Raw genomic sequence first — 15,130 nt, 5'->3', positions numbered from 1 at the left:
AAGGTGCGTGTGCACTTCTAAGGTACTAATTAAGCAAAATTACAAGTCATCTGTGACACGTATGTTTAGACACAAATGTTTATGTTTTGGTGTTCCAAATAGTATGACATATTTCAGCATATTGATTATGAGTTTGGACATTTAAAACCTGTGTTTTGACACTAGGCTTTTAATTTAAAAAACGATGACAACAGGAAGCAGAAAACAGCATCATTTTCAATTTATAAGTAGAAATGTTACTTTTAACAATATTTTTTGATGGGATTCTGCTTAATCAGGTAAAAACTACTGAATGAGCCCAAAAAACCTGCTATGATTGATTTTAATGTCATTGGTGAAATCATGAAAATGTGTTTCTTGCCTTCTGTTAGATAGGCCAATCTAGCTGGCAGGATAGGGGCTACAAGCATGCTAGTTCCTACTAGTCTGCCAGCTAGCTTGCTAGCCCTACAAGCCTGCTAGTCCCTATATTCCTAGCTGCCCTACTGGTCATCTAGCCCTGCCAGGTAACCTGCTAGACCCTAAGCCAAAGGCCTTTCTATGATAAAAGCTAGCCTGTAAGAGTTAGCCTACTGCTAGCTAGTCCTGTTTTCAACTAATCAAGCCCCTGTTAATTTGAATCAGGTGTGCTTGTGTTAGGATATATGGAATACTGGTTGGGCCCACGACAGATTGAGAAAGGCTGCTCTAGCTCTTAGTCTAAACAATTAAGTCTATCAAAGTATGTGCTCTACAAATTGCTTACCAAGGTGTGTTATGCAAAGATGGTATATTATAGGAGTAACAATTGCAGTGCCATCCGGCTCACAGAAGGCGCAGGGTAGTGAGTACCTGTCAGGTGAGCCAGAAGCGATGACTCTCATTGTATTTTTTTATATTTCCTTCTGGAGACACAGTGACAACTAGGAAAGACTAGTTCACAACCATGAAAGTATGGTGACAGCTAGGAAAGACTGCTGATATCTGGGAAAGACCAGAGACGGGGAGTGGAGGCTTGGCAGGCTGAAGCACGACCTTTACAAGGAGATACCCACTATCAATTACTATGGAAAGATATATAATAAGACCCCCAAGGTCGGACGAGAGTGGGGTAGGATGATCGACCTACAGGACAGACCACTGTTGAGACGGGGGAGATTCCGGGGTAGGAGCCAAACCACAGTCCCCAGAATCTCCATATGCAACATCACTGAAGCATCAGGGGAGACAGACGACCAACAGGAGAGACAAGGCAATCTGTATTGAACACCAACACAGGAGAGACCAGGAAGCTACCTGTGGAATCGACTGCTGCATCAGCAACGAAGGAATCGGAGATGTTCAATTGAGATGTAAACCAAGTGCTGGAGGTAACCCTCACAGGAGATGTAGGGAAGAAAATCTGAGCAATGTCAACTATCATCTGGATCATAGGGGCTGACTGCTTTGGAAAGGAGGAGAGGAAATCCAAGGCAAACATCAAGACAAAAGAAAACCGAAGTCTGAATGACATAACACTAAGAGGCGACTTGCGCAGGCTTATGAAGGCTTTTCAAAAACCAAGGGGGGAAGAGAAACTAGCATTGAAGAACATCCGTGACAACCTGAGAGAGTGCATTCAGACTTTGTGGTGAGCTGAGTACCATCGCAGGGCCAGAAGGAGGCCGATGAAGGAGAGGAGAGACTTTACAAAGAACCCCTTCCAGTATCTATCAAAACTCCTGGGGGACAAAATATCAGGAGAGCTAAAAGCAATGAAGGAAGAGGTGGAGGAGCACCTTTGTGGAGTGCACAGTGACCTCAGATGTGAGATGTCAGAAGTCAGCTGGTGGAGGTGAATGACTTTCTCAAAAAGGCCAGGGGAAGATCAAAGCCAGAGCCTAATGGTATTCCATACAAGGTGTACAAATACTGCAAGAGGCTCAGGCAGAGAGACTGAGGCTGCTGAAAGGGGCATGGAGGAAAAACTATCTGGCAGAAAGCTGGCTAGTTGCTGAGGGGTGTTTCATTCCAAATGAAGAAAAGTCCACAAACATCAAGCAATTCCGAAACCATCTCACTCTTCAAGCGGAGACTTTACCACCACATGGCAGAGGCATGAGAGGGGCATCGTGACCGGGTGCACTCAGTCATTGCTTTTTCTGCCGCGATGAACTTCCTTGTGAGACGGGGTGCGATACTGGCAAGCGGCGTTCATGGACGATCTGGTGATTACAGCTAAGTCAGTCCCGGAAGGCATATCGATTTTGCAGGATCTGGAAGAGCTCACCAAATTGTCCAGAATGGAGTTAAAAATCAAGAAGTCTATTCCTGAAAAATATGTCCAGGAACGGTACCGATTCATAACCGGAGAGGAAACCATCTCCACCATCAGAGAGAAGCCTGTGAAGAGCTTGGGGAAGTGGTATGGGGCAGAGCTCAATGACAAAGAGAGTGCACTCAATGACATCTACGTGTGCAGGCCAACACGTAGATGACATCTGTGGATAAGTGCGGCCTACCTGGCAAGTGTAAGGCATGGGGCTTCCAACACGGGGTACTTCCTAGACTCCTTTGGCCACTGTTTGAATATGAGGTACCTCTTTTAAAAGTGAAGGCACTAGGAAGGAAACTTAACAACTTCCTCAGGAGATGGCTAGCGGTCCCAACAAGCTTCTGCTCCATCGGTCTGTACAGCACAGGCAGCAAGCTGCAGCTGCCAATATCATCTGTGGTAGAGGAGTTCAAGGCAACAAAAGCATGTCAAGTCCTGATGCTTCGGGACAGCAAGGATGAAATGGTTTGCCAGGTACTTCCACAGGTCAGGAGAGAGTGCAGCAAAGAGAACAAGGACCAAAGGGATACTTGCCACAGCAGGCAACTGGGAGATGCAGGCAGACCTCAAGAAGCAGCTGCTCTCCCAGAGGAGATAGCCAGCACAAGCCTAAGACCAGATATAGTCCTCTGATCTAGAAGCACAAACCAGGTGGTCCTCGTCGAGCTTACAGTGCCCTGGGAGGAGAGAATGGATGCACAATAAACACCAGTCCCTCATCCTTGAGAGTCAGCAAAATGGATGGAGCCTGGAATATACCACTTGAGGTTGGCTGAAGGGCCTTCACAGGCAATTCACTCTGGAGAACCCTGGGGCTGCTCAGCATTGAAGGAGTGGCAATGAAGAAGCTGGTGGCTGATATCAGCAAGCAGGCAGAAGAGGCATCTCGTTGGATCTGGCTGAAGAGGAATGAACGGTGGCAGAGCCAAGCAGGCATTAGGGAGGCTGAGTTGAGTGGTGGGATCGAGGGGGTAATTCCAGAATGCTGGTTCTGCCGCTGAGGCCCTCCGAAGTGTCGTGTGCTTATCGACGAAACACCAGTCGAGGGGGGTACCACACTTCAGAAGTCCCACTCCAGTTACGTGTGGAGCGCCTTGAAGGAGGAAGAATGAGTAGCGATTGCAGTGTCATCTGGCTCACAGTAGGTGCAGGGTAGCGTGTACCTGTCAGGTACGCCGGCAGCGATGACACTCATCGTATTTTGATAAAACCAGAACTAGTTCAGTCTGCAATGTTGGCATCAAACAATGTTAATAACCGTGTTATGACCTGCCTAAAACGTTTGGTGCTAACATGGCACCCATTAAAAGTCTACATCTCAAACATTGCTTGCCAAACTATATGCATAGCTCTGGCTCAGTATAGGCCCTAGCTGGTCTTACCTGATATCGGATCATGACATGTTACCTGGTATCGGATCATGACGTGGGTAACCTTGGTCTTGCGGTCCACATTTTCATGCTTCTCCTCGTTGGTGAGGACAGAGAGCACGAAGTCACCTGGTTTACTCTGGCTCTCGCGCACCAGGAAACTGCCAGGCTTGCCCTTGTCCGTAAGCAGCTTCTCAGCGTCGCGCCCAGAGAGGTGCCCGTGGTACCACCTAGGGTAGATTGGTAGATGTAGAGCCAGACAATTTATGACATGACTATTACGTTTGAATATACTAATACCATTGAAAAGCAATGAGGACTGAAATGAAAGTCACCCCAACCCAGCCGTATATATTGAATTGTTAACTTAAGAAATCAAAAAGTGTGTTTGTTTCTGAGTTGAGTTTGCACACGTGATGGTGTTACAAAGAAACTTGAATAGTGTGTGCCTCTGCATGTCTGTGTCTGTATGAGAGCTTGCATATGTGAATGTGTAGGAGGTTCCAACAAGAGGTCTCAGCAGGTGTTTCATGGAGAAGCCACAGAAACCATGCTTGACAGAGATCACACATTGTTCTTAGAAATAGATACATTGTACGTCACAATGTGTGGTTGTTCATTTCTGTGTGTGTGCGTACCTCTCGGAGGTTGGGTCTTTGCAGTTGAGTGGGTACTTGAGCTCGATGACGTCTCCATTCCTCTCTCTGAGGAGGTCGTGCTGCTCTGTGTAGTACTGCACCAGCTCTGCCAGCGTGGCAAACTTCTCCCCTCCATAGAGGTCGTAGTAGTCCCCTGAATTCTGGATCTTAATATGGGTGACCTCATCACTCCGCCTGACACACACACACACACACACACACGGAAGAGAGTCAGGGAAGAGAGTTAGTCACAGCGCACATTGTTCAAATAGGTCACTTTTTATTAGGTAACCGGTTTACCCTGCAGTATGTAGCAGAGGTTAGGTTAATTAGTCCCTCCAGGATTTCGCAGGGATTTTGTGTTTTTGCGGGGTAATATGCTATGAATTTCTAACATTTGTCGCGAAAATGCACCGATGAGGACAAAAGTCTGTTGACTTGTGGCTTGATTGAACCATATTATGTGGTAAATGTTAGGTTGATATGGCGAGCCCTCTTTCTACACTACGGTGATGGGTCAGTTTTGCAATGCTTTGACAATGAGGTAATTATGCAGTGAGTGGTCAAATTTACAAGCCTTCGCATAATATTTGGGGGATTGTTGATTTTGGTAAAAATGTGGCCATCGCAGAATCCTGTAGGGTTGGCTAATAGAGGTTAGATTACCACTGTTCTGTGTGTGTGTGAGCGTGTGTGTGTGTGTGTGTGTGTGTGTGAGTATGTGTATACAAACAGAGCAAGACCACAAAAACCTGCATGAAAACAACAGGTTGATTTGATCAGTGGTACAGTGAATACCCAATCATTTCTAAACAATAGGAAACCGTTCATTCAACAAATCTGTACAGAAATAAGACTGTTTCCCTTCTAGAAAAAAACCTTATCAGACAATATTATCCCTCTATAATACCATGTTTATTTCATATTAAAGGCTTAAAAGAGATTTTATTTGAGGTGAGTATTTGAAAGAAGCTGCTTTTCATTAAATGCAGGTGACTAGAGAGCACAGCTCAGACAAGGTCATAAAACAGTCACTGCCACTTTACAAGATACACAGCCACAAACAGACAGTGACACACACACACACACACACACACACACACACACACACACACACACACACACACACACATTCTAAACCGAAACATTCTTATCAGTATGGAAACAAGTCAGACTTCTTCTTCAATTTTTTCCATTGCAGTAAAAATATCAGAGCACCATTTTTCTGCAGCAACAAGCAAAACCAACCTTCAAAACATACGCTTTGTTGTCTAAGTACACCTACACATTCAGAAGAAGACCGTTTTTGAGCATGCAGCCAACCACAACTCCCACTCCACGCACTTTTACAAAAAAGATCATAGCTAGCGATCTAACACAGGCAATTAGAAAAGTGACAACACTGCACATTACGCTATCTGATATCTAGTTTGAATGTAATTAGCAAGCCTTCGCTCTGCAAATTGATGATCAAGTAACAGTCATAAAAAGTGTAGCTAATCATATCTCCCTCCCTCCCTCCGTTACTCTGCTTCCCATCACTCTCTCTCTCTCCACTTCTCTCGCCATCCATCTCTATCTTGCCTATAAACCTGCACTCCCTCCTTCCCTGTAATTGTGTTATGAATGTTTGAGTGGAGTAGTATGCCTCCCTGTCTGTGGCTACTAATGGCCAGCGATGGCTGCAATGTGCGCGCGTGCGTGTGGCAGGCTGTTTTGAGGGAATTTAACACGATTAATGACATCTCAATGAGCCAAAAACATCCAACTAGATTTTACTCTGCAGATGGGCTTGGTCTGTTGCAGACTTGGAGACATTGCACACATTATCAATGTGCCATACTTCATCCTTGAATCTGCTAGATACTAGCTCCTGTACCTGATTATGACAAATGCAATATCAAGTAGTACTGTTGGACAGGGTTGTGTATTTTTTTTTGGGGGGGGGGGATACAAAGTATTATTTACAAAATTGTTACTGTGTAAATGATTAAAGGCCGAATTTGGGCAAAAGCGCAAAAATAACGGCTGTTAAATGTATAACTGATCAACGAACCATTATACCAGGTCGTTTAATGCTTAAAAATTTTAACAAAAATGGATGAATAAGATATTTTGCTATAGAAACGCTGTATTTGGCTCCATTCATTGTGCACTCTACAGTCCGCAAAAACACTACAGTTTAACTATAGTAATACTACAGTATTTAATTTGCTTATACCATGCACATTTCCTTCCCCCATATCCTAATTTGTGCCACCCATAAGTGAGAAACCTACATATCAAGTAAAGTTACTTCTACAAACTAAGGGGTGTGAATACTTGTGCAAATAAGATATATCTGTATATTCATTTCAATAAAAAAATAGAAATATATTTTTTTTCACTTTGTAATTATGGGGTATTTCTTGTAGTTGGGTGAGAGAATTAAAAAAAAAATCCATTTTGAATTCAGGGCAACAGGTAGCCTAGTGGTTAGAGCGTTGCACTAGTAACCGAAAAGTTGCAAGATCGAATCCCCGAGCTGACAAGGTAAAAAAAAATCTGTCATTCTTAACAAGGCACTTAACCCACTGTTCCTAGGCAGTCATTGAAAATAAGAATATGTTCTTAACTGACTTTCCTAGTTAAATAAAAAGGTACAAATATATATATAATAATAATTGTTCAGGTTGTAACACAACAAAACTCAAACTGTTGTAATATCTGAGCTGTAGTCTAACCCGTAACAACTGGTCTCACCTAGCTATGTTTCAATTAACTTGTCCAGTGATATTTTTGTGGACAATTAGAAAGTTTGCATAGAAAATAGATGTGACAATTGACTGCTACAGTGCGTTTCCATTTAATTGTCTTGGTGTCGATAAAAACCGCTGCCTGGAGGTGATGACATCACAAAAAATATATAATAAAAAAGTAACAGCTGGTGTCGAATAATAATGGGAGTTGAAGCGTTTCCATTATCCATTTAGGCAAACTGTGCATTAATAAATAACAATCCATATGCCCTCACCTATCTGCTTCGTGTCTCAGGAGGCCCGCAGAAGCCAGTTTGGATAGAATGCAAGTAAGTCATCTAATAACTCTAAAGTGCCAATATTATTTTGTAATGGTGGATTCAATTTAGATTTTTTTGTCACTGACCTACACACAATACCCCATTATGTCAAATTGCAATTATATTTTCTAAATGTGTACAAATGAATAAAAAATGAAAAGCTGAATTGTCTTGAGTCAATAGGCATTTAACCCCTTTGTTATGGCAAGCCTAAATAAGTTCAGGTGTAAAAATATGCTTAACAAGTCACATAATAAGTTGCATGGACTCACTCTGTGTGCAATAATAGTGTTTAACATGATTTTTGAATGACTACCTCATCTCTGTATCCCCACACATTCAATTATCTGTAAAGGCCCTCAGTAGAGCAGTGAATTTCAAACAAAGATTCAACAACAAAGACCAGGGAAGTTTTGCAATGCATCGCAAAGGGCACCTATGGTAGATGGGTAAGAATTTAAAAAAGCAGACAATGAATATTCCTTTGAGCATGGAGAAGTTAATAATTACACTTCTGAATGTGTATCAATACACCCAGTCACTACAAAGATACAGGCGTCCTTCCTAACTCAGTTGCCGGAGAAGCAGGAAACCGCTCAGGAATTTCACCACGAGGCCAATGGTGACTTTAAAACAGTCACAGAGTTGAATGGCTGTGACAGGAGAAAACTGAGAATGGATCAACAACATTGTAGTTACTCCACCATAATAAACTCATTGACAGAGTGAAAAGAATGAAGACTTTGCAGAAAAAAATCTATTCCTAAACATGCATCCTGTTCGCAACAAGGCACTAGAGTAATACTGCAAAAAATGTGGCAAAGCAATTAACTTTTTTTTTCTATATTTTCAATAATAGTGGTGGCTGTATCATGTCATGGGTATGCTTGTAATCGTTAAGGACTGGGGAGTTTAAGGATAAAAAAATAAATGGATTGGAGCTAAGCACAGACAAAATTTTAGAGCAAAACCTGGTTCTGTCTGCTTTCCACCAGACACTGGGAGATGATTTCACCTTTCAGCAGGAAAATAACCTAAAACACAAGGCCAAATCTACACTGGAGTTTCTTACCAAGAAGACAGTGAATGTTCCTGAGTGGCCGAGTTACAGTTTTGACTTAAATTTACGTGAAAATCTACGGTAAGACCTGAAAATGGTTGTCAACCAATTTGAAAGACCTTGAAGAATAATGGGCAAATGTTGTACAATCCAGGTGTGGAAAGCTCTCAGAGACTTACCCAGAAAGACCCAGAAGCACTTCTACAAAGTATTCACTCAGGGGTGTGAATACTTCATCTCCGTATTTCATTTTCAATACATTTGCAAAAACTTCCCTTTGTCATTGTCTATTGTGTGTAGATGGGTGAGAAAAAAAATCTAATACATTTTGAACTCAGGCTGTAACAACAAAATGAATAAATCAATGAGTATGAATACTTTCTGAAGGCGCTGTACATGTCCTCAAAGATGGCAAGCTCAGGTATGACCATTCTAGCTAACGATAGGGCAGATATGTATGTGAACAACAGGCACAACTAAGTCGTTTTTTTCTCCAAAGTTGCCAGAATGCTGATTGCATCAACTTATATCAGTACATTTGTAACAGCCTACACATTACTAAACTTCTATTCGATCAAATAAGCCTCACATAATTCAACATTCTCTCATAGACTTCCATACAAAAAAGAGATAGTTGATAGTAGCTTTAGTTGCCTGATGACATGCAGTACCAGTTAAAAGTTTGGACACACCTACTCATTCAAAGGCTTTTCTTTATTTTGACTATTTTCGAAATTGTACAATAACAGTGAAGACATCCAATCTATGAAATAACGCATATGAAAGCATGTACTAACCAAAAAAGTTGCCACCTTTTGCCTTGATGACAGCTTTCACACTCTTGGCTTTCTCTCAACCAGCTTCATCTGGAATGCGTTTCCAACAGTCTTGAAGAAGTACCCACATATACTGAGGACTTGTTGGCTGCTTTTCCTTCACTTTGCAGTCCAACTCATCCCAAACCATCTCAATTGGGTTGAGGTTGGGGGATCGTGGAGGCCAGGTCATCTGATGGAGCAGTCCATCACCCTTCTTGGTCAAATAGCCCTTACACAGCCTGGAGGTGTGTTGGGTCATTGCCCTGTTGAAAAACAAATGATAGTGGGACTAAGCACAAACCAGATGAGATGGCTTATCGCTGCAGAATGCTGTGGTAGCCATGCTGGTTAAGTGTGCCTTGAATTCTAAATAAAACACTGACAGTGTCACCAGCAAAGCACCCCCACACCATCACACCTCCTCCTCCATGCTTCACGGTGAGAATCACACATGCGGACATCATCCGTTCACCTACTCTGCATCTCAAAAAGACACGGCGGTTGGAACCAAAAATCTCAAACTTGGACTCACCAGACCAAAGGACAGATTTCCACCGGTTTAATGTCCATTGCTCATGTTTCTTGGACCAAGCAAGTCTCTTTGTATTATTGGTGTCCCTTATTAGTGCTTTCTTTTCAGCAATTCAACCATGAAGGCCTGATTCACGCAGTCTCCTCTGAACAGTTCATGTTGAGATGTGTCTGTTACTTGAACTCTGTGAAGCATTTATTTGGACTGCAATCTGAGGTGCAGTTAACTCTAATGAACTTATCCTCTGCAGCAGAGGTAACTCTGGGTCGTCCTTTCCTGTGGCGGTCCTCATGAGAGCAGTTATCATCATAGCGGTTGATTTTTCCCCCGACTACACTTGAAGAAACTTTCAAAGTTATTTACATTTTCCGGATTGACTTAAAGTAATGATGGACTGGCAAAGGGTGGCTACTTTAAAACATCTTAAATATAAAATATATTTCGATTTGTTGAACACTTTTTTGATTACTACATGATTCCATGTGTTATTTCATAGTTTTGATGTCTTCACTATTATTCTACAATGTAGAAAATAGTAAAAATAAAAGAAAAACCTTGAAATGAGGTGTCCCCAAACTTGTGACTGGTGCGTGATCACGTGCCCCGTGTACCTTCAAAATTATTTGGCACTCATCATTTATTTGAAAAACAGTTTCCATCCTCATTTGTCGCAATAAAAGAAAGTTAGACAAAATAAAAATCCACCCGTCGAACAGATAACGATTAGAAAATGTCTCCTATGTCAGCCATTTTTACATTACACAACGCAAAGATTTTTTTGGTGACATTACTTTTGTCAAATAAACCTGGGTCAATGGAAACCAGCCTACTTAAATACACATTACTCTAGAAGGGTCTCTGACTCCGGACCCTACTGGAACAGTTAACATCACAATGTTTAACCTTCCCCATCCCCCACTACCCCTCCTGGCCTCCCCCTGCCATCCAGCCCGGGCCAGGAAAGAAGGGAGAGATAAGCAAAGGGAAAAGCAGGGAGAATGAGACAACACAGCCTTGTGGAGTACCAGGACGTCCATTACAACGAGAGAGAGAGAGACGAGCTGGATTTCCCTCATCTAACATCTACTATAAACTGGGTGGGTTGAGCCCTGAATGCTGATTGGCTGACAGCCGTGGTATATCAGATCGTATACCTCGGGTATGACAAAACATGTATTTTTACTGCTCCAATTCTGTTGGCAACCAGTTTATGTAGCAATAAAGCATCTCGGGGGTTTGTGATATATGGCCAATATACCACGGCTAAGGGCTGTGCATTGCATCATGCATAAGAACAGCCTTTAGCCGTGGTATATTGGCCATATACCACACCCCCTCAAGGCTTATGCTTAAACCTCTTAACAACCTTTTTTTTCAATTTTCGCCTAAAATGACATACCTAAATCTAACTGCCTGTAGCCCAGGACCTGAAACAAGGATATGCATATTCTTGATACCATTTGAGAGGAAACACTTTGAACTTTGTGGAAATGTAAAATTAATGTAGGAGAATATAACACATTAGATCTGGTAAAGGATAATACAAACAAAAAAAACATGCGTTCTTTTTGGAGGTTTTCCCCCATCATCTTTGAAATGCAATCAGTATGGGTGCAACGTTTCAGACTGATCCAGTGAAGAATTGGTCAATTGATACATTTTCATTGTACATAACTATAGAGAACATACAAAAATGCTTTGGTAATAAAAATGTTTACACACCCCCAGGAATGTCATGTTGGATCATTATCTTATTCACTAACTTTCACACATCTACATGGTCGGGCGGGGTGGGTGTGGAGCCAAAGACAGCAGTGGGGTCAAAATGTAGACCCCAGTCCCTACATTTGAACATGAAAATAGATTTGATCAAACAAAACTATGCAACATTTTATCTCTGGGACCCTCAGGATGACAAATCAGAGCAATTATTTACCTACAGAGGTGAATGTATCAAACCAGTTGCCGTGATAAACATTTGTTGTTGTTGTGCACTCTCCTCAAACAATAGCATGGCACTTTTTCACTGCAATAGCTACTATTAATTGGACACCGCAGTTAGATTAACAAGAATTTAAGCTTTCTGCCCATATAAGACATGTCTATGTACCGGAAAGTTGTGTCTATGACCCGGCTGTTGTATACAACGTCATTCTAGTCACATTAGCAACCACCCATCCCGTGGAGGTTAAGTAAGTAGACACTCTACTAATAACTTGTTAATTACTCTCTCATTGAGTGTGTCTGTGAGAGGAGTGTCTGTGATGTGTGATTGTGTGTGAGTATATACACAATTGAGAGAGAGTGTTAAATGCAAGTGTGTGAGAGTGTGTGTGTGATATGAGAGTGTGTGAGTGTGTGTAATGTGAGTGTGAGAGTGTGTGTGTGTGATATGAGACTGAGATATGAGAGTGTGTGATATGAGAGTGTGCGTGATATGAGAGTTTGTGAGAGTGTGAGTGTGATATGAGAGTGTGTGAGATACGATTACACAAGTAAGAGCAGTTAGCTTGGTCACAGGGTAAGGCATCCCTGAATAGTCACAAAGAAATAAAAGTACAAAGAACTGTGCTTAAAAGGACATGGCTCTCATCAGTTCTTTTAAAAGGACTTTCATCCGTTCATGATAACTTAATAAGTATGGCTTCTGGGGGTTTTTCACTATCAAACAGGATATTTTGATATCATTTATTTTTGGTGTAATCTCTCACGCAAAAAAATGTGTTCGAAAATGGAATCTTATCCATTGATGTCGGTGCAGAGCCTACTTTCAATAGCAAAACAGTGCAGACACAAAATAAGGCTGCCAATTCTCAATCACACACACACACACACACACACACACACACACACACACACACACACACACACGCAGCCCAAAGTCACCACATAGCCACAGGCATCAGCCAGGTCAGACCTCGACATGGACCCCCGGCCTTAATGTTATTAAGAGCTACTGCCTGGCCTGCCACACTCACCACTCACTGCTGCTGCCAGCCTAACTGCTCTCTCCCCGTCTCTCTCTCTCTCTCTCTCTCTGCTAAAGAGCGGTGCGCTAAAGGCCGACGCTGGACCTTTTCCAGGAGCTTTTTCCAACTCATGAGCCTCTTAAAAGCTTCCGTTGCCAAAGCAGAGCCACTCTCTCTCTCCTCGCACTGCAGGAAGTCACAGAGGCCTGCTGTTTACCAGAACTCCACACTTCTCTTTTGTAGTCAGCTCTCCAAATAGAGAACTGTTCTACAACTGTTCATAATTCAGTGAAATGTAATGTCATGGGACAGGGTTAGACTTGACGATTTCATACACGGAGGTCAAAAGAGGTCATATTCCTCAAAGGGCTGTTGTGGCGTAAAGGTCGTTCTATATGAATTCAATCACTTTCTGACTGCACTCCTTTTGAGTTGAATGAAACCTTCCTTACATGCGTGCTCATGGTAGAAGTGTTCAGAAATACCACATTTCAGACAGAAGCTGTGGTAAGTTTATATGACCTCCTTTCAAACAGACCCTTATTTACAGGTACCCCTTTATACATACCAGTGGGTAACTGGCAAATTGGGAGGGGTGGGGATTGTTGTTAAACCATGGCAGCTGTTTGCAGTTCAAATTAGGGAAGTGTTAATGAATTTACCTGCAGAAAAGCAGAGAACCATTCACACAAAAATGAAAATGCAGTTATCATGACTAGGTCTTTAGGTGGCTTTTATTTTCTATGCCTTTTACCCCCTACACCTTTCAGATATGCAAAAAATCTGGTATAAAATGCAAGCATGTAAAATTAGTGGGATTTTGGTCTGTGTATGAAAGAGATAAATATCCTTTTATGAGTGCTTGGTTCTGAAGTCAATTTGCCGTTGCTGCCACATAATTATGGACACTCCCATCCTGCACACGCTTAGAAACACACACACACTCCCTATACCCCTACGCACCCTTCTGAACAACAATTACAGACGTCCCAAAGCCAACTCTATAATGTGCGTTTGTCTGAGTGGAAGAAGTACATAGTAGTGGGGACGTGGTGGTGTGGTGTCACGTTGAGAGGTGACATGTGGCACTGGAGATAACATCTCGGGACAGATTGGAGAGGCCATCTGGAGGTCTGGATGAGTGTCCGCAGTGAAAGGGATCAGTGGGACAGGGAAGAGCGAGTGAGCTGTCAGAGATCTGGAAGGTTCCAATATGATACGGGCCTTTGTCTGACGGTGATGTAAATCCATTTCAATTCAATCATTTTTTGACAGCATCCCTTTTAATTGAAACAAAACTTTCCATACATGTTTGCCCATGGAAGAAGTGATCAGAAAGTGACATTTTGGACCGGAATCAGGAGATAGAGGTGCTCAAGGTTGACCCATTTTGCATACCCCACCCTACCAAAATACATCCATGTCTTAATCACTGAAAACGATAAACGGTTGAGTTTGATATCATTTGAACGCTTTCAACATGTCTGCCAGGGTTATGATTACAGGTCCAAAAGTCACCTTCTGACCTCTTCTACATTGGGCAAACACTTATGGTTACCTTATGTATGGTAAGGTTTTGTTCAAATTAGAAAGGGGTACAGTCTAAAAAGGGATTTAAAATCATATGTGAATTCTTGTGAAAGGTTCTTACACCAGTTTTATACTTTTTTTTCAACCGAGGGGGGAAACAAACGTTCTCCATTTCCTAGAAACTCGGGAGAGCAACAAAGGTATATTTGAGGAGCGATTATTTCCCATTTCAGCTTGGCCAACTGTGCACAGATGACATGCGGCTTGACTCCTGCCTTCATTAAAATTGCTCAGCCGGCCCCAGGAGACAATACACCCGAGTTTGGTTCTCTCTGAATGCTGAAGTTGACATCAGTGACAATGTTGTGGTGTATAGGCGGCTAGCGTTAGGCTAAAGCGCTAGGCTAAAGCGCTAGGAGATAACAATGCTGTTCTCCTTTGGTTATTGGACAAATAACTTTCCCACAACATTTTGGCAACCAAAATGTGACATGCTGGTAACATGGACGCTGCTACCTGACAGAGAGAGTAAAATCCCCCGGGTTGCTCTTGCTCGGCCGGGCTAGGAAACTGCCGTGGACCCCCCGCGTCAACAGGAGCTGCTCTGCCTCGATGCCGGTGATGTTGGGGTGGAACCACCTTGAAGAACAGAGAGAGTGAGAGAGAGAGAATAGTTTTGATCACAAAAGCCAAATCCAGAGTCACCAGTGTTTCTCTATACATCCCTAAGGGACTTCCAGGCGTATACAGAACGTTAGTTAATTACCTTCAAATAACCTACCATTTCCATTCTCAGAACGTTAATAAAACCTCCCAGGAAAACTGTTAGAACCTCCCTGCAACCTAAACATTTACATTCCCA

At 42.5% G+C, this 15,130-nt stretch overlaps 1 protein-coding gene across 3 annotated transcripts in view; it reads right to left on the bottom strand.

The window, feature by feature from the left end:
• LOC110532179 (tyrosine-protein phosphatase non-receptor type 11) overlaps window positions 1-15,130 on the bottom strand; it is a 57,905-nt gene that overhangs the window by 16,618 nt on the left and 26,157 nt on the right. For all 3 annotated transcript variants that reach the window (XM_021615849.2, XM_021615850.2, XM_021615851.2), the window contains exons 2-4: window positions 14,785-14,907; window positions 4,302-4,496; window positions 3,701-3,893 (exon numbers count right to left, since the gene is read on the bottom strand). In XM_021615849.2, the coding sequence (XP_021471524.1) occupies window positions 3,701-3,893; window positions 4,302-4,496; window positions 14,785-14,907 (511 nt within the window). The remainder of the gene's footprint in view (window positions 1-3,700; window positions 3,894-4,301; window positions 4,497-14,784; window positions 14,908-15,130) is intronic.

This window comes from Oncorhynchus mykiss, chromosome 9 (genome assembly GCF_013265735.2).
Source record: "Oncorhynchus mykiss isolate Arlee chromosome 9, USDA_OmykA_1.1, whole genome shotgun sequence".
In the NCBI taxonomy this organism is placed as follows: Eukaryota; Metazoa; Chordata; class Actinopteri; order Salmoniformes; family Salmonidae; genus Oncorhynchus; species Oncorhynchus mykiss.
Note: the sequence above shows the minus strand (reverse complement) of the source record. Positions and strands in the feature narration are given on the sequence as shown.